This window comes from Hyla sarda, chromosome 2, assembly GCF_029499605.1.
Source record: "Hyla sarda isolate aHylSar1 chromosome 2, aHylSar1.hap1, whole genome shotgun sequence".
In the NCBI taxonomy this organism is placed as follows: domain Eukaryota; kingdom Metazoa; phylum Chordata; class Amphibia; order Anura; family Hylidae; genus Hyla; species Hyla sarda.
The window spans coordinates 459,491,929-459,512,052 of NC_079190.1; the positions used below are offsets into that span (position 1 = coordinate 459,491,929).

The 20,124-nt window shown below is 44.8% G+C and overlaps 1 protein-coding gene across 5 annotated transcripts in view; it reads left to right on the top strand.

The window, feature by feature from the left end:
• Nucleotides 1-15,360: 15,360 nt before the first annotated feature.
• The window catches only part of USP25 (ubiquitin specific peptidase 25), a 149,928-nt gene continuing 145,164 nt past the window's right edge, over nucleotides 15,361-20,124 (top strand). For all 5 annotated transcript variants that reach the window (XM_056559404.1, XM_056559406.1, XM_056559408.1 and 2 more), the window contains exon 1: nucleotides 15,361-15,527. In XM_056559404.1, coding sequence (XP_056415379.1) covers nucleotides 15,486-15,527 — 42 coding nt within the window. In that variant the 5' untranslated portion in view covers nucleotides 15,361-15,485. The remainder of the gene's footprint in view (nucleotides 15,528-20,124) is intronic.

A 20,124-nucleotide genomic window follows, 5' to 3' on the forward strand; every position in this document is an offset into this window, starting at 1 on the left:
TTCACCTCATGCTGGTTCTAGTTTATACTCCTGCCAAGACATCTTTCTCTGCTTCTGCCTTTTTGGACTCTGGTTCCACTGGAGATTTTATTGATGCCTCCTTGGTCCATAAGCATCTTCTCCCTGTGTCTCAGCTTCCTAAGCCTTTATACATTTCTTCTGTCAATGGAAAGAACCTTAACTGTACGATGCTATTTTGCACTGAACCTCTCATTATGCAAGTGGGCGTGTTACATAAGGCGCCACACGTGGAACCCAGACCCGGAGACCTGCCATTGCAGGCTCAGTAGGAACATCTATCATCCTGGCGACATGTACACCTATCCATACAGTATATAGGGGTGAGCGCTCCGGGCATATTGGAGCCTACCCGATGACTGCAGACTGTATGGTATTAGGGTGGTTTTATTAATAATCTTTGCTCTAATGTTGTATCTAATTGTGTCATTATAATGTTGCATTATATATCATAGTGACTATTATATTTGGTATACCCTATATATAAGATCCAGTCTTTTAATATCTTTGTGGATCCCCTGAGGACGTCTCCTAGGTGCAGGTACTGCACAGGTGGACAGAAACGCGCGTTGGGATAATTGATATTAATGCAGTGTGAACATCGTCATACTGCAGGGTATACTTATTGTACCAAATAGGAGATGTCATGTGACGGTAATTGTCACATGGAGAACATTCTACATATTTGATATATATTGCGCAATAGCATTTCGCTGTGGGAATTCCGCAGGATTTTTGTGAATTTCTCATATCACGTTATTATATGTGAGACGTGGCAAATTGGATTTATTATTATTTGGGAAACACATTTATTTCCTTTGGTGAATTTTAATGCATATCAATTAATATTAGGTTTAGGCACTTCCCCTCCTTATTCTTTAAGTATTATTTGCTGGGAAATCTTATGATTAGGTTCACATATTGCCTTTATTCTATATTTAAAATTGTAGTACATAAAACAAGAAATATTCATATAAAAGCAGTCCTTAGCATAAGTAAATAATGTGGGAGGTTTATATAGGTATGTCCATAAATCTTGTCTCACCAGCTGGGATTTCTTCCTTGGCACTTTATCCAGTGTACTGGATCCAACTTGAAATGTCCTTTTAAGATGGCCGCCTCTGTTAGCTTCCTCTAGCTGTCATCCTCCCTTAGGCTGGCTTGGTCTCGTCTGGCTTGGCCCCACCTCCTTCCTTAGATCTTTCAGCTTTGAAGTTTTCAACTTATATACCATTGATTAAACCCTGGATATTAAACACTTCCTTACAAGCGAAAGATTCTATTTAGGTTTGCTCATGCAAGCATAAAGTTATGGTATACAGTTATGGTCATGAAATACATCTTAGCTTCAGCTATTCTATCAAGGGGATTCAGCTAGCTCAACTTGAATATATTTAACTTATTTCAAAAGGTTAGTTCAGCCATCTTGCTTTCTATACCCTTGCTCAATTACCTTGATCCACAGATTACAATGATATTGTTTAATATGAATATTATTTTACAAGTACACTGTATGTAGTAGCTGTAGTACACAGGAGAACACTGTCTGTAGTAGCTGTACACTGGAGTACACTGTATGGCCACTGCCACTCCACCCTGCCGGGACACTGTGACCTAGACTGTCTCCCTGATGAGCTGAGCGAAACGCTGCGTTGGAGATCAGGTTCTTTTGTTCATTTAAATAATTCTCCTGAAGGCATACCTTTATGTTATTATCTGTTGCACATTAAGCACAAGCATGTTAGCACTTTCTCCATTATCCTGTGTACACTGTTCAATAGGACTGTTATAGGATAAGGACAGGGTCCTGAGGCATGGGGGTCATCCTTATTAGGACGAGTGCCCCAGTTACATTATGTGCTTATAGGGACATGATTGCACTACACCTTGAGGGATTGATAGGGAGTGTAGGGATAGCACATATCAGTCTTCCCTCCAGCATTTAACCCTTCATATCCCGTGCAATCTAGCCCCTGGGAAACGTGCAATAATTAAGAAATCACCCGAACTGACTAAGTAGGGGGTCTCTATTTTTAGTCACTGTGTATCACTGACTACAATATGTGCTATATATATGGTGGTGTTTAATATTTGTTTGGTTTCTATTCTCTGTAATACACTGTATGTATTAGCTGCACACTGGAGTATGCTGTATGTAGTAGCTGTTCACTGGAGTACGCTGTATGTAGAAGCTTTTCACTGGAGTACACTGTATGTGTTAGCTGTAGTACAGTGGGGAATGCTTTATGTAGCAGCCATACACTGGAGTGCGCTATATGTAGTAGCAGTAAACTGAAGTACGCTGTATGTAGTAGCTGTACACTGGAGTACGCTGTATGTAGTAGCTGTAGTACACTGAAGTACGCTGTATGTAGTAGCTGTACACTGAAGTACGCTGTATGTAGTAGTTGTAGTACACTGGAGTACGCTGTAGGTAGTAGCTGTAATACACTGTATGTAGTAGCTGTACACTGGAGTACACTGGATGTAGTAGCTGTACACTGGAGTACGCTGTATGTAGTAACTGTAATACACTGTATGTAGTAGCTGTACAATGGAGCATGCTGTATGTAGTAGCTGTAATACACTGTATGTAGTAGTGGTACACTGGAGTACATTGTAGGTAGTAGCTGTAATACACTGTATGTATTAGCTGCACACTGGAGTATGCTGTATGTAGTAGCTGTTCACTGGAGTACGCTGTATATAGAAGCTTTTCACTGGAGTACACTGTATGTGTTAGCTGTAGTACAGTGGGGAATGCTGTATGTAGTAGCCGTACACTGGAGTGCGCTATATGTAGTAGCAGTAAACTGAAGTACGCTGTATGTAATAGCTGTACACTGGAGTACGCTGTATGTAGTAGCTGTAGTACACTGAAGTACGCTGTATGTAGTAGCTGTACACTGAAGTACGCTGTATGTAGTAGTTGTAGTACACTGGAGTACGCTGTAGGTAGTAGCTGTAATACACTGTATGTAGTAGCTGTACACTGGAGTACGCTGTATGTAGTAGCTGTTCACTGGAGTATGCTGTATGTAGTAGCTGTTCACTGGAGTACTCTGTATGTATTAGCTGTAGTACACTGGAGTACTCTGTATGTAGTAGCTGTACACTGGAGTACACTGTATTAGCTGTAGTATACTGGAGAATGCTGTATGTAGTAGCTGTACACTGGAGTACGCTGTATGTATTAGCTGTGCACTGGAGTATGCTGTATGTAGTAGCTGTTCACTGGAGTACGCTGTATGTAGTAGCTGTTCACTGGAGTATGCTGTATGTAGTAGCTTTTCACTGGAGTACTCTGTATGTATTAGCTGTAGTACACTGGAGTACTCTGTATGTAGTAGCTGTACACTGGAGTACACTGTATTAGCTGTAGTATACTGGAGAATGCTGTATGTAGTAGCCATACACTGGAGTACGCAGTATGTGGTAGCTGAACACTTCAGTACACTGTATGTAGTAGCTGTACACTGCAGTACGCTGTACATAGTAGCTGTAGTAAACTGGAGTACGCTGTATGTAGTAGCTGCACACTGGAGTGCACTGTACGTAGTAGCTGTATGCTGGAGTATGCTGTATGTAGTAGATGTACACTGTAGTATGCTGTATGTAGTAGCTGTACACCCTGAGAATGCTGTATATAGTAGCTGCATGCTGGAGTACACTGTCTGTAGCAGCTGTACTCTGGAGTACGCTGTATGTAGTAACTGTAATACACTGTATGCAGTAGCTCTACACTGGAGTATTCTGTAGGTAGTAGCTGTGATACACTGTATGTAGTAGCTGTACACTGGAGTATGCTATATGTATTAGCTGTACACTGGAGTATGCTGTTTGTAGTAGCTGTTCATTGGAGTACGCTGTATGTAGTAGCTGTTCACTGGAGTACGCTGTATTTATTAGCTGTAGTACACTGGAGAATGCTGTATGTAGTAGCCGTACACTGGAGTACGTTGTATGTTGTAGCCATACACTGGAGTGCGCTGTATGTATTAGCTGTAGTACACTGGAGTGCGCTGTAAGTAGTAGCTGTACAATGAAGTACGCTGTATGTAGTAGTTGTAGTACACTGGAGTACACTGTAGGTAGTAGCTGTAATACACTGTATGTAGTAGCTGTACACTGGAGTATGCTGTATGTAGTAGCTGTTCACTGGAGTACGCTGTATGTCGTAGCTGTTCACTGTAATACACTGTATGTAGTAGCTGTACACTGGAGTACGATGTATGTATTAGCTGTAGTACACTGGAGAACGCTGTATGTAGTAGCCGTACACTGGAATACGCTGTATGTAGTAGCCGTACACTGGAGTACGCTGTATGTAGTAGCTGTACACTTCAGTATGCTGTATGTAGTAGCTGTACACTGCAGTATGCTGTACATAGTAGCTGCAGTAAACTTTAGTACGCTGTATGTAGTAGCCGCACACTGGAGTATACTGTATGTAGTAGCTGTACACTGGAGTACGCTGTATGTAGTAGATGTACACTGTATGTAGATGTACTCTGTAGTACGCTGTATGTAGTAGCTGTACACCCTAAGAACGCTGTATATAGTAGCTGCACGCCGGAGTACACAGTATGTAGTAGGAGTACACTGGAATATGCTGTATGTAGCAGATGTACACTGGAATATGCTGTATATAGTAGCTGTACACTGGAGCACACTGTATGCAGAAGCTGTACACTGGAGTATGCTGTACGTAGTAACTGTAATACACTGTATGTAGTAGCTGTTCACTGGAGTACGCTGTATGTATTAGCTGTAGTACACTGGAGAACACTGTATGTAGTAGCCATACACTGAAGTACGCTGTATGTAGTAGCCGTACACTGGAGTACACTGTATGTAGTAGCTGTACACTGGAGTACGCTGTATGTAGTAGCTGTAGTACACTGGAGTACACTGTTGGTAGTAGCTGTAATATTCTGTATGTAGTAGCTGTACACTGGAGTATGATGTATGTATTAGTTGTAGTACACTGGAGAACGCTGTATGTAGTAGCTGTACACTGGAATACGCTGTATGTAGTAGCTGTACATTTCAGTACGCTGTACATAGTAGCTGCAGTAAACTGGAGTACGCTGTATGTAGTAGTTGTATACTGGAGTACGCTGTATGTAGTAGATGTACACTGTAGTACACTGTATGTAGTAGCTGTGCACCCTGAGAACGCTGTATATAGTAGCTACACACTGGAGTACACAGTGTGTATTAGCTGTACACTTCAGTACGCTGTATGTAGTAGCTGTACACTGCAGTACGCTGTACATAGTAGCTGCAGTAAACTGTACGTAGTAGCTGTACACTGGAGTACGCTGTATGTAGTAGCTGTACACTGGAGTATGCTGTATGTAGTAGCTGTACACTGGAGTATGCTGTATGGAGTAGATATACACTGTAGTACGCTGTATGTAGTAGCTGTACACCCTCAGAACGGTGTATATAGTAGCTGCATGCTGGAGTACACAGTATGAAGTAGCTGTACACTGGAGTACACTGTATGTAGCAGCTGTACACTGGAGTACGCTGTATGTAGTAACTGTAATACACTGTATGTAGTAGCTGTACACTGGAGTATGCTATATGTATTAGCTGTACACTGCAGTATGCTGTCTGTAGTAGCTGTTCACTGGAGTATGCTGTATGTAGTAGTTGTACACTGGAGTTCGCTGTACGTAGTAACTGTAATACACTCTATGTAGTAGCTGTACACTGGAGTACGCTGTATGTAGTAACTGTAATACACTCTATGTAGTAGCTGTACACTGGAGTATGCTGTAGGTAGTAGCTGTAATACACTGTATGTAGTAGCTGTACACTGGAGTACGCTATATGTATTAGCTGTACATTGGAGTACACTATGTAGTAGCTGTACACTGGAGTACACTGAAATGTAGTAGGCTACCACATACAGTGTACTCCAGTGTACAGCTACTACATAGTGTACTCCAATGTACAGCTACTATATACAGCGTACTCCAGTGTACAACTACTATATACAGCGTACTCCACTACTAGTAGCTGTAATACACTGGTAACTGTACCATGGAGTATGCTGTATGTAGTAACTGTAGTACACTGGAGTACGCTGTATGTAGTAGCTGTAGTACACTGGAGTACGCTGTATGTAGTAGTTGTACACTGGAGTACACTGTATGTAGTAGCTGTATACTGGAGTACACCGTACGTAGTAGCTGTAATAGACTGGTAGCTGTACACTGGAGTACACTGTATGTAGTACCTGTAATAGACATGTGTGATGCAGAGCGAACAAAAGAATGAAGTCTGCACTGCTGCGAGGGAAAGCATACACTAGTAGCACTCGTGGACTCCAGATCGGGGTAGACTCCTAAACCCCTTGACCCTTAACTGGTGGTGCTCAGTCCCTAATGAAGCAAGAAAAGCTGGGATGTGAGACACAGAATACACGGCACTCACCACTCTTCAGGGTAACTTTATTTCTTCAAGAAAACGGAGCCGCAGGCAGGTGGGACTAAGCGGTCGGCAGGGGGCGTGTGCGGAACGTTTCGTGCGTAATGACGCACTTCCTCAGCCAACGCTGAGCGTCGGTTGAGGAAGTGCATCATTACGCACGAAACGTTCCGCACACGCCCCCTGCCGACCGCTTAGTCCCACCTGCCTGCGGCTCCGTTTGCTTGAAGAAATAAAGTTACCCTGAAGAGCGGTGAGTGCCGTCTATTCTGTGTCTCACATCCCACCTGTAATAGACTGGTAGCTGTACACTGGAGTACACTGTATTTAGTAGCTGTACACTGGAGTACACTGTATGTAGTAGCTGTAATACACTGTATGTAGTAGCTGTACACTGAAGTACACTGTATGTAGCAGCTGTACACTGGAGTACACTGTATGTAGTAGCTGTACAATGGAGCATGCTGTATGTAGTAGCTGTAATACACTGTATGTAGTAGCGGACACTGGAGTAGGAAGTAGCTGTACACTGGTGTACGCTGTATGTAGTAGCTGTACACTGGAGTATGGTGTATGTAGTAGCCAAACTCTGGAGTACGCTGTATGTATTAGCTGTAGTACAGTGGAGTACGTTGTATGTAGTAGCTGTACACTGGAGTACACTGTATGTAGTAGCTATACACTGGAGTGCGGTGCATGTAGTAGCTGTAGTACTCTGGAGTCGCTGTATGTAGTAGCTGTACACTGGAGTACGCTGTATGTAGTAGTTGTACACTGGAGTACGCTGTATGTAGTAGCTGTAATACACTGGTAGCTGTACACTGGAGTACGCTGTATTTAGTAGCTGTAGTACACTGGAGTACGCTGTATGTAGTGGCTGTATACTGGAGTACGCTGTATGTAGTAGCTGTACACTGGAGTACACTGTATGTAGTGGCTGTATACTGGAGCACACTGTATGTAGTGGCTGTATGCTGGAGTACACTGTATGTAGTAGCTGTACACTGAATGTAGTGGCTGTATACTGCAGTACACTGTATGTAGTGGCTGTATACTGGAGTACACTGTATGTAGTGGCTGTATACTGCAGTACACTGTATGTAGTGGCTGTATACTGGAGTACGCTGTATGTAGTGGCTGTACACTGAGGTACACTGTATGTAGTGGCTGTATACTGGAGTACACTGTATGTAGTGGCTGTATACTGGAGTACACTGTATGTAGTGGCTGTACACTGAAGTACACTGTATGTAGTATCTGTATACTGGAGTACACAGTATGTAGTGGCTGTACACTGGAGTACACAGTATGTAGTGGCTGTACACTGAAGTACACTGTATGTAGTATCTGTATACTGGAGTACACTGTATGTAGTGGCTGTATACTGGAGTGCACTGTATGTAGTGGCTGTATACTGGAGTACACTGTATGTAGTGGCTGTATACTGGAGTACACTGTGTGTAGTGGCTGTATACTGGAGTACACTGTATGTAGTGGCTGTATACTGGAGTACATTGTATGTAGTGGCTGTATACTGGAGTACACTGTATGTAGTGGCTGTATACTGGAGTACACTGTATGTAGTGGCTGTATACTGGAGTACACTGTGTGTAGTGGCTGTATACTGGAGTACACTGTATGTAGTGGCTGTATACTGGAGTTCACTGTATGTAGTGGCTGTACACTGAAGTACACTGTATGTAGTATCTGTATACTGGAGTACACAGTATGTAGTGGCTGTATACTGGAGTACACAGTATGTAGTGGCTGTACACTGAAGTACACTGTATGTAGTATCTGTATACTGGAGTACACTGTATGTAGTGGCTGTATACTGAAGTACACTGTATGTAGTGGCTGTATACTGGAGTACACTGTATGTAGTGGTTGTATACTGGAGTACACTGTGTGTAGTGGCTGTATACTGGAGTACACTGTATGTAGTGGCTGTATACTGGAGTACACTGTATGTAGTGGCTGTATACTGGAGTACACTGTATGTAGTGGCTGTACACTGAAGTACACTGTATGTAGTATCTGTATACTGGAGTACACAGTATGTAGTGGCTGTATACTGGAGTACACTTTGTGTAGTGGCTGTATACTGGAGTACACTGTGTGTAGTGGCTGTATACTGGAGTACACTGTATGTAGTGGCTGTATACTGGAGTACATTGTATGTAGTGGCTGTATACTGGAGTACACTGTATGTAGTGGCTGTATACTGGAGTACACTGTGTGTAGTGGCTGTATACTGGAGTACACTGTATGTAGTGGCTGTATACTGGAGTACACTGTATGTAGTGGCTGTATACTGGAGTACACTGTGTGTAGTGGCTGTATACTGGAGTACACTGTATGTAGTGGCTGTATACTGGAGTACACTGTATGTAGTATCTGTATACTGGAGTACACTGTATGTAGTATCTGTATACTGGAGTACACTGTATGTAGTGGCTGTATACTGCAGTACACTGTATGTAGTGGCTGTATACTGGAGTACACTTTGTGTAGTGGCTGTATACTGGAGTACACTGTATATAGTGGCTGTATACTGGAGTACATTGTATGTAGTGGCTGTACACTGAAGTACACTGTATGTAGTATCTGTATACTGCAGTACACTGTATGTAGTGGCTGTATACTGGAGTACACTGTATGTAGTCGCTGTATACTGGAGTACACTGTATGTAGTGGCTGTATACTGGAGTACACTGTATGTAGTAGCTGTATACTGGAGTACACTGTATGTAGTGGCTGTATACTGGAGTACACTGTATGTAGTGGCTGTATACTGCAGTACACTGTATGTAGTGGCTGTATACTGGAGTACACTTTGTGTAGTGGCTGTATACTGGAGTACACTGTATATAGTGGCTGTATACTGGAGTACATTGTATGTAGTGGCTGTATACTGGAGTACACTGTATGTAGTGGCTGTATACTGGAGTACACTGTGTGTAGTATCTGTATACTGGAGTACACAGTATGTAGTGGCTGTATACTGGAGTACATTGTATGTAGTGGCTGTACACTGAAGTACACTGTATGTAGTATCTGTATACTGCAGTACACTGTATGTAGTGGCTGTATACTGGAGTACACTGTATGTAGTGGCTGTATACTGGAGTACACTGTATGTAGTCGCTGTATACTGGAGTACACTGTATGTAGTGGCTGTATACTGGAGTACACTGTATGTAGTAGCTGTATACTGGAGTACACTGTATGTAGTGGCTGTATACTGGAGTACACTGTATGTAGTGGCTGTATACTGGAGTACACTGTATGTAGTGGGTGTATACTGCAGTACACTGTATGTAGTGGCTGTATACTGGAGTACACTTTGTGTAGTGGCTGTATACTGGAGTACACTGTATATAGTGGCTGTATACTGGAGTACATTGTATGTAGTGGCTGTATACTGGAGTACACTGTATGTAGTGGCTGTATACTGGAGTACACTGTGTGTATTAGCTGTAGTACAGTGGAGTACGTTGTATGTAGTAGCTGTACACTGGAGTACACTGTATGTAGTAGCTATACACTGGAGTGCGGTGCATGTAGTAGCTGTAGTACTCTGGAGTCGCTGTATGTAGTAGCTGTACACTGGAGTACGCTGTATGTAGTAGTTGTACACTGGAGTACGCTGTATGTAGTAGCTGTAATACACTGGTAGCTGTACACTGGAGTACGCTGTATTTAGTAGCTGTAGTACACTGGAGTACGCTGTATGTAGTGGCTGTATACTGGAGTACGCTGTATGTAGTAGCTGTACACTGGAGTACACTGTATGTAGTGGCTGTATACTGGAGCACACTGTATGTAGTGGCTGTATGCTGGAGTACACTGTATGTAGTAGCTGTACACTGAATGTAGTGGCTGTATACTGCAGTACACTGTATGTAGTGGCTGTATACTGGAGTACACTGTATGTAGTGGCTGTATACTGCAGTACACTGTATGTAGTGGCTGTATACTGGAGTACGCTGTATGTAGTGGCTGTACACTGAGGTACACTGTATGTAGTGGCTGTATACTGGAGTACACTGTATGTAGTGGCTGTATACTGGAGTACACTGTATGTAGTGGCTGTACACTGAAGTACACTGTATGTAGTATCTGTATACTGGAGTACACAGTATGTAGTGGCTGTACACTGGAGTACACAGTATGTAGTGGCTGTACACTGAAGTACACTGTATGTAGTGGCTGTATAATGGAGTACACTGTGTGTAGTGGCTGTATACTGGAGTACACTGTATGTAGTGGCTGTATACTGGAGTACATTGTATGTAGTGGCTGTATACTGGAGTACACTGTATGTAGTGGCTGTATACTGGAGTACACTGTGTGTAGTGGCTGTATACTGGAGTACACTGTATGTAGTGGCTGTATACTGGAGTACACTGTATGTAGTGGCTGTATACTGGAGTACACTGTGTGTAGTGGCTGTATACTGGAGTACACTGTATGTAGTGGCTGTATACTGGAGTACACTGTGTGTAGTGGCTGTATACTGGAGTACACTGTATGTAGTGGCTGTATACTGGAGTTCACTGTATGTAGTGGCTGTACACTGAAGTACACTGTATGTAGTATCTGTATACTGGAGTACACAGTATGTAGTGGCTGTATACTGGAGTACACAGTATGTAGTGGCTGTACACTGAAGTACACTGTATGTAGTATCTGTATACTGGAGTACACTGTATGTAGTGGCTGTATACTGAAGTACACTGTATGTAGTGGCTGTATACTGGAGTACACTGTATGTAGTGGTTGTATACTGGAGTACACTGTGTGTAGTGGCTGTATACTGGAGTACACTGTATGTAGTGGCTGTATACTGGAGTACACTGTATGTAGTGGCTGTATACTGGAGTACACTGTATGTAGTGGCTGTACACTGAAGTACACTGTATGTAGTATCTGTATACTGGAGTACACAGTATGTAGTGGCTGTATACTGGAGTACACTTTGTGTAGTGGCTGTATACTGGAGTACACTGTGTGTAGTGGCTGTATACTGGAGTACACTGTATGTAGTGGCTGTATACTGGAGTACATTGTATGTAGTGGCTGTATACTGGAGTACACTGTATGTAGTGGCTGTATACTGGAGTACACTGTGTGTAGTGGCTGTATACTGGAGTACACTGTATGTAGTGGCTGTATACTGGAGTACACTGTATGTAGTGGCTGTATACTGGAGTACACTGTGTGTAGTGGCTGTATACTGGAGTACACTGTATGTAGTGGCTGTATACTGGAGTACACTGTATGTAGTATCTGTATACTGGAGTACACTGTATGTAGTATCTGTATACTGGAGTACACTGTATGTAGTGGCTGTATACTGCAGTACACTGTATGTAGTGGCTGTATACTGGAGTACACTTTGTGTAGTGGCTGTATACTGGAGTACACTGTATATAGTGGCTGTATACTGGAGTACATTGTATGTAGTGGCTGTACACTGAAGTACACTGTATGTAGTATCTGTATACTGCAGTACACTGTATGTAGTGGCTGTATACTGGAGTACACTGTATGTAGTCGCTGTATACTGGAGTACACTGTATGTAGTGGCTGTATACTGGAGTACACTGTATGTAGTAGCTGTATACTGGAGTACACTGTATGTAGTGGCTGTATACTGGAGTACACTGTATGTAGTGGCTGTATACTGCAGTACACTGTATGTAGTGGCTGTATACTGGAGTACACTTTGTGTAGTGGCTGTATACTGGAGTACACTGTATATAGTGGCTGTATACTGGAGTACATTGTATGTAGTGGCTGTATACTGGAGTACACTGTATGTAGTGGCTGTATACTGGAGTACACTGTGTGTAGTATCTGTATACTGGAGTACACAGTATGTAGTGGCTGTATACTGGAGTACACTTTGTGTAGTGGCTGTACACTGAAGTACACTGTATGTAGTATCTGTATACTGCAGTACACTGTATGTAGTGGCTGTATAATGGAGTACACTGTGTGTAGTGGCTGTATACTGGAGTACACTGTATGTAGTGGCTGTATAATGGAGTACACTGTGTGTAGTGGCTGTATACTGGAGTACACTGTATGTAGTGGCTGTATACTGGAGTACATTGTATGTAGTGGCTGTATACTGGAGTACACTGTATGTAGTGGCTGTATACTGGAGTACACTGTGTGTAGTGGCTGTATACTGGAGTACACTGTATGTAGTGGCTGTATACTGGAGTACACTGTATGTAGTGGCTGTATACTGGAGTACACTGTGTGTAGTGGCTGTATACTGGAGTACACTGTATGTAGTGGCTGTATACTGGAGTACACTGTATGTAGTATCTGTATACTGGAGTACACTGTATGTAGTATCTGTATACTGGAGTACACTGTATGTAGTGGCTGTATACTGCAGTACACTGTATGTAGTGGCTGTATACTGGAGTACACTTTGTGTAGTGGCTGTATACTGGAGTACACTGTATATAGTGGCTGTATACTGGAGTACATTGTATGTAGTGGCTGTACACTGAAGTACACTGTATGTAGTATCTGTATACTGCAGTACACTGTATGTAGTGGCTGTATACTGGAGTACACTGTATGTAGTGGCTGTATACTGGAGTACACTGTATGTAGTCGCTGTATACTGGAGTACACTGTATGTAGTGGCTGTATACTGGAGTACACTGTATGTAGTAGCTGTATACTGGAGTACACTGTATGTAGTGGCTGTATACTGGAGTACACTGTATGTAGTGGCTGTATACTGGAGTACACTGTATGTAGTGGGTGTATACTGCAGTACACTGTATGTAGTGGCTGTATACTGGAGTACACTTTGTGTAGTGGCTGTATACTGGAGTACACTGTATATAGTGGCTGTATACTGGAGTACATTGTATGTAGTGGCTGTATACTGGAGTACACTGTATGTAGTGGCTGTATACTGGAGTACACTGTGTGTAGTATCTGTATACTGGAGTACACAGTATGTAGTGGCTGTATACTGGAGTACACTTTGTGTAGTGGCTGTATACTGGAGTACACTGTATGTAGTGGCTGTATACTGGAGTACACTGTATGTAGTGGCTGTATACTGCAGTACACTGTATGTAGTGGCTGTACACTGAAGTACACTGTATGTAGTATCTGTATACCGCAGTACACTGTATGTAGTGGCTGTATACTGGAGTACACTGTATGTAGTGGCTGTATACTGGAGTACACTGTATGTAGTGGCTGTATACCGGAGTATTAGCGTACAGTGTATGTAGAAGCCCTGCAATGTATGTAACCGCCATGCACCGCTATGTATATGTGAGGAGACGCGGTGGCGCAGGAAAGTAACGTGTGACCGTTGGCGCCGCATACGTGACGAAGCTCACAGCCAGTGTAGTAGTTGTAGTAGGGCGGGGAGCCCATTTCCAGGATACACCGCCCCCTGCTGGACGTGTGAGGTGTAGGAGCGCTGGAGAGCGGCCGCCCCCTGCCGGACGTGTGAGGAGTGGGAGTGGTGAAGCGGCCGCCGCTGGGGAGTCTCGGGCGGTGTCGGTGCATTAGCAGCAGTTGCTGTGAAGCTGGGGCTGCTATTCCCGGTGCATTGCCGTGGAATGAGATTTGCCATAGAATGAGATGGTCCGCCTCCATCACATCCTATTGGCTCTCTCTTGTCACGTGACATATTTAAACGTCACAAATCTCATTCCACAGCAGTGTCAATTTGGCTATCACAGGGAGAGGATCTCCTCACCCTGTGATAGCTGAAGCTGTACGGAGCTCTCATGGCCTCTGTGGCCCGACAGAAGTTCACACATGTACGCAGCTCATACGGCTGCCTCATATACATTTACTGTTGATCCACAGCGCTATCGGGATCCCTATGCCCGATGGCGCTGTCATCAGGATCCCCATGCCCGCAGCTCTACACCCCGTCCCCCGCATCTCTACTCCCCGTCCCCCGCAGCTCTACTCCCCGTCCCCCGCAGCTCTACTCCCCGTCCCCTGTGAACGCTCAGGGAGCGATCCACAGCGCTATGGGGATTCCTACGCCCGATGGCGCTGTGATCAGTGTGCGTCCCCGCGAGCGCCCCATGCCCGCAGCTGTACTCCCCGTCCCTCCGTAGCTCTACTCCCCGTCCCGTTAACGCTCAGGGAACGGGGAACAGAAAGTAGAGCATCGGGCGCAGGTTAAGTTATTCGCGTAGTGCTGCGCATGCGCAGTACTACTTTACCTGCGCCCGATGCTCTACTTTCTGTTCCCCGTTCCCTGAGCGTTAACGGGACGGGGAGTACAGCTGCGGGGGGCGGAGGACGGGGAGTACAGCTGCGGGCATGGGGCGCTCGCGGGGACGCACACTGATGACAGCGGCATCAGGAATAGGAATCCCCATAGCGCTGTGGATCGCTCCCTGAGCGTTCACAGGGGACGGGGAGTAGAGCTCCGGGGGACGGGGAGTAGAGCTCCGGGGGACGGGGAGTAGAGATGCGGGGGACGGGGAGTAGAGCTGCGGGGGACGGGGAGTAGAGATGCGGGGGACGGGAAGTACAGCTGCGGGGGACGGGGTGTAGAGCTGCGGGCGTGGGGATCCTGATGACAGCGCCATCGGGCATAGGGATCCCGATAGCGCTGTGGATCAACAGTAAATGTATATGAGGCAGCCGTATGAGCTGCGTACATGTGTGAACTTCTGTCGGGCCACAGAGGCCATGAGAGCTCCGTACAGCTTCAGCTATCACAGGGTGAGGAGATCCTCTCCCTGTGATAGCCAAATTGACACTGCTGTGGAATGAGATTTGTGACGTTTAAATATGTCACGTGACAAGAGAGAGCCAATAGGATGTGATGGAGGCGGACCATCTCATTCTATGGCAAATCTCATTCCACGGCAATGCACCGGGCGTGGATCCCCCGCATACTAGGCCCATGTGCCCGCCCCGCTGCCCTTACACCCGGTCTCCCTGCTGCCGCTGCCCCGTGCTCTGGATCTCAGCAGAAGAAGCGGGAGGCGGGGAGGAGCTGGGCCATGACCGTGGAGCAAAATGTCCTGCAGCAGAACTCCCAGAAGGTAGTAGCGCCCCCTGTGTGCCCCCTGCATGTACCTATATCTGTACCCATCATGTGCTTAGGGGTGTGTAATGTGTGCACTGGTGATCTATATGGCACCAACACATTCTGGAGCGCTGTACAAATCACCCAGTGAAGCCCAAGAGCTTCCAGTCTAGAGAGATGTGTCACATGTCGCCGGCTGGGACTGTATAGATTTCTATAGGGTCATGTGACCTGTGAGGGATACATTGTATCCGGCTGTGGATACACTGGAGCATGGCTCGGCCTTCTTAGGGAATTAGCATGGAATTTCTCTCTAGTGCAGTGTTTCCCAGCCAGGGGGCCTCCAGGTGTTGCTACAACTCCCAGCATTCTCCGACCCTGTCCGGGCATGCTGGGAGGTGTAGTTTTACAACATCTGGAGGCACCCAGGTTGGTAAACACTGCACTATTGTATGATAGGGACCCTGCTGGTGAACCTTCAGGGTGATATTATGGCCTTTGGGGGGAGGGGACAGCATAGTGACCGTCAGTGGTGGCATCCGGTCGGCCTCTGTGTTTACTCCAGATCCTGGCTCTGAAGCCTAATCCTGGAGCGGAGGAGGAGGAGGAGGGGACGGCTGTCACTCCCACCGCAAACTAGTGCAAGTCCTAGGACTTCATATGGACTGGTGACAGCTGACATGGGGGGCAGTCAAAAAGAGGTGGGGGGGGCGCTTAGGAAAGGGGAACCGGATACCAAGATGGGGGGCATCATTGAAGATGGGAAGCTGTGGGGGAATCTAATACGAGGATGAGAAAAATGGGGCATCATACAGGCATGGGGGGCAGGCACAAAGGTGGAAACTAATATGAGGACGGGGAGATGGGGGCAGTCAAAAAAAAAAAGGGAGGGGGTCATCATATGGGGATAGGGGCACTTAGGAAAGGGGAACCAACTACCAAGATTGGGGGGCATCATTCGGGGATGGGGAGATGTGGGGGAACCTAATACGAGGATGGGAAAATGGGGGCATCATACGGGCATGGAGAGATGGGGACAGTCACAAACGGGGGACCTAATGAGGATGGGGGCATTATATGGGCATGGAGAGATGGGGACAGTCACAAAGGGGGGACCTAATGAGGATGGGGGCATTATATGGGCATGGAGAGATGGGGGCAGTCACAAAGGGGGGACCTAATGAGGATGGGGGCATCATATGGGCATGGAGAGATGGGGGCAGTCACAAAGGGGGAACCTAATGAGGATGGAGGCATTATATGGGCATCGAGAGATGGGGGCAGTCACAAAGGGGGAACCTAATATGAGGATGGGGCCAGTCAAAAAAAAAGGGGGGGGGGGGATGGGGAGCAGGCACAAAGGGGTAACCGAATACAAGAATAAGAAGCTGGGGCAGTCACAAAGGGGGAGCACAATACAGGGTTTTAGGGGTAAAGAGGAGGGATTTAAAAAAAATTACTATAAGTACATACAGTCATGGGCGGTCGTAAATATTGGCACCCCTGCAATTTTCAAGAAAATGAAGTATTTCTCACAGAAAAGGATTGCAGTAACATGTTTTGTTATACACATGTTTATTCCCTTTGTGTGTATTGGAACTAAACCAAAAAAGGGAGGAAAAAAACAAATTGTCACTCCAAAGGGATTAAACCTGTGTATAGCAAAACATGTTACTGCAATTCATTTTCTTACAATATTTCAGGGGTGCCAACATTTACGGCCATGACTGTATGATGCAGACATTCCTAACTTGGTGCTCAGTTTTGTCACTTTCTCTTAGGTCAGTGGTCTCCAAACTGTGGTCCTCCAGCTGTTTAAAACTACAACTTCCAGCATGTCCAAATAGCAGCTGTCTGGCCTTGCTGAAAGTTCTAGTTTTTCGACATCTGGAGGTCCGCTGTTCAGATGTTCCCGGCTCGCTACTCCATTTCATCACTTTCGCTGAGGCTATGTTCACATTAGCGTTTGGAGCTCTGTTCACGGATTACGTTGAAATAATGGTACTTTAGCAGAGAAAAAAACTGACATGCAGTACCTCTAATAAAAATAATAAGAATAATAATAATAAAAACTCTAATGGAAATGCAAATGGTTCCATTTGATATCCGGTGTCGCAACCTACCGTACTTCCCGGACCAGTTATCAGAAGTTGTAATGGAGATTCACAACTCTGGTGTGAACATAGCCTTAGGCCATTGGTCTCCAAACTGTGAACTTCCAGCCGTTGAAAAACTACAACTCCCATCATGCCTGGACAGCAGATGGCTGTCCAGGCATGCTGGGAGTTTTTGTTTTGCAACATCTGGAGGTCCGTAGTTGAAGTGTTGCCAATTTGGTGCTCAGTTTCATCACTTTCACTTAGGCCAGTGGTCTCAGGGATGTGGAAATCCTATCTCCCGATGCCCGGGACATGCAGTTTCGGGCGCTGGCCAGGTAAATTTTATTATGCGCTTAGCCCTGCATTTGGGAAGCAGGGCCGGTGAGGTGCAGAACGGATGCAGTTCGCACCTCACACTGGCACTTTTATTTTAAGACCGCAGCACTCATGGTGTATGGAGCAGGCGCGGGGGGGGGGGGGGGGGGGGGTCCACTATGGAGGTAGCCAGAGGGCTTACCTCTCATCCCATGGCTCCGTGGATCTGTATTTGATTGAGCCAGCAGGCTCAACCAAATGAGCACAGATCACACAGTTCAATGGAGTTCTATGGAACTCTATTGATCTGTATGAGGAATCCAATGATTACTCCTCAAAGTCCCCTAAGGGACCAATAAAGTGTAAAAAAAAATAAAAAAAAAATAAATTACATACATTAACCCCTTCCATATTAAAAGATGACATCACCGCCCCTTTTTGTCATTTTTCATATAAACATGTAAACATATTTGGTATTGGCGCATGCGTAATTGTCTGAACTATTAAAATATAACATTAACTTTCCCGTACAACCAACGTGAAAAAATACCAAATGTAGAATTTCGTTTTTTTTTCATAACAGAAAAAATTAAGTAAAAAATGATCAAAAAGTCCCATCAATACCAAAATGGTACCAATACAAACAGCAGATTACGGTGCATAAAATTAGCTTTCATACATCCCAGTATACAGAAAAGTTTAACTGTTATAGGCATCAGAAAATGGCAATTAAAAAAAATTCATTGATTTTTTTTTAATTAGTAAAAATTGATTGATTTTTTTTTTTCTAATTAGTAAAACATGATGGAAACCAAACAAATCTGCTATTGCTGTAATCATGCCAAACTAAAGTATCAAATAACATGCAAGTTAAAAAAATTACCCAAATTATTTCACATCACAAATAATATATATATTTTTTGTTTTGGAGCATATGTTATGGGTAAATGAAAGGTGTCATTTCAAAGTACAATCGGTGCTGCAAAAAGACACCTCATATGGCTCTGTAAATGGAAGAATAAGAGTTTTGGATATTATAGGGCGAGGAGGAGAAAAGAAAAGCACAAAAACTAAATAAACTAATAAAGACCTTAGTTACGTACTATTTTGGTTAAAATTATTTTGTGTACCAGGACAAGTGGATCATCATGAGGGACAAGTAGATTGTGCTCCGTTTAAGTCCCTTGGGCAAGTAGTTATATTTAAAATTTCCACACGCCTGGGTCTCCAGACTGTGGATCTCCAGCTGTTGCGAAATTTCAACTCCCAGCTTTCCTGGACTGCTGTCTGGGCATGCTAAAAGTTGAAGTTTGTGTGCACAGATCTAGATATTTATCCCTGTACTAGCTGAGTACCCGGCGTTGCCCGGTTTTTCCTTCCTAATTTTTGTTGGGAAGGAAAATCAACAAAGGAGGAAGCTTTTGACTTCATATCGTCGCCCTGTCTCGTCGCCCTGTCTCGTCGCCCTGTCTCGTCGCCCTGTCTCGTCGCCCTGTCTCGTCGCCCTGTCTCGTCGCCCTGTCTCGTCGCCCTGTCTCGTCGCCCTGTCTCGTCGCCCTGTCTCGTCGCCCTGTCTCGTCGCCCTGTCTCGTCGCCCTGTCTCGTCGCCCTGTCTCGTCGCCCTGATAATGTAAGCTGAAAATGGGGCGTGGCTTTGTGGGACTGGGCGTGATTTGCAAGCCAGACTGATGCACAAAAAGGGTGGGACTTAAACTGTGGGCGTGTCTTTGTGAGATGGGGTGTGGCTTGCAAGCCGGATTGACACATTCACCAGGAGATGCAGTGCGGAGCTTGTGGAGTAAGGTACTTGAAGTCCCATATAGTTGCATGGGACTTGAAACATAAACCGATCTTTTATATAAGGGTGTAGGTAAGGGTTAATTTAACTATCATATCTTTTTATTTGACATATAAGTAATGTGTACCAGGTATTATTGAAATATCTCCAGTCATACGGAAGTTATGTGGGAACATACATTTCCCATAGATTTGCATGGGACTTTAAAGGGGTACTCCGGTGAAAACCTTTTTTCTTTTAAACCAACTGGGGACCGAAAGTTAAACATATTTGTAAATTACTTCTATTAAAAAATCTTAATCCTTCCAGTACTTATTAGCTGCTGAATGCCACAGAGGAAATTCCTTTCTTTTTGGAACACTGATGACATCACGAGCACAGTGCTCTCTGCTGACATTTCT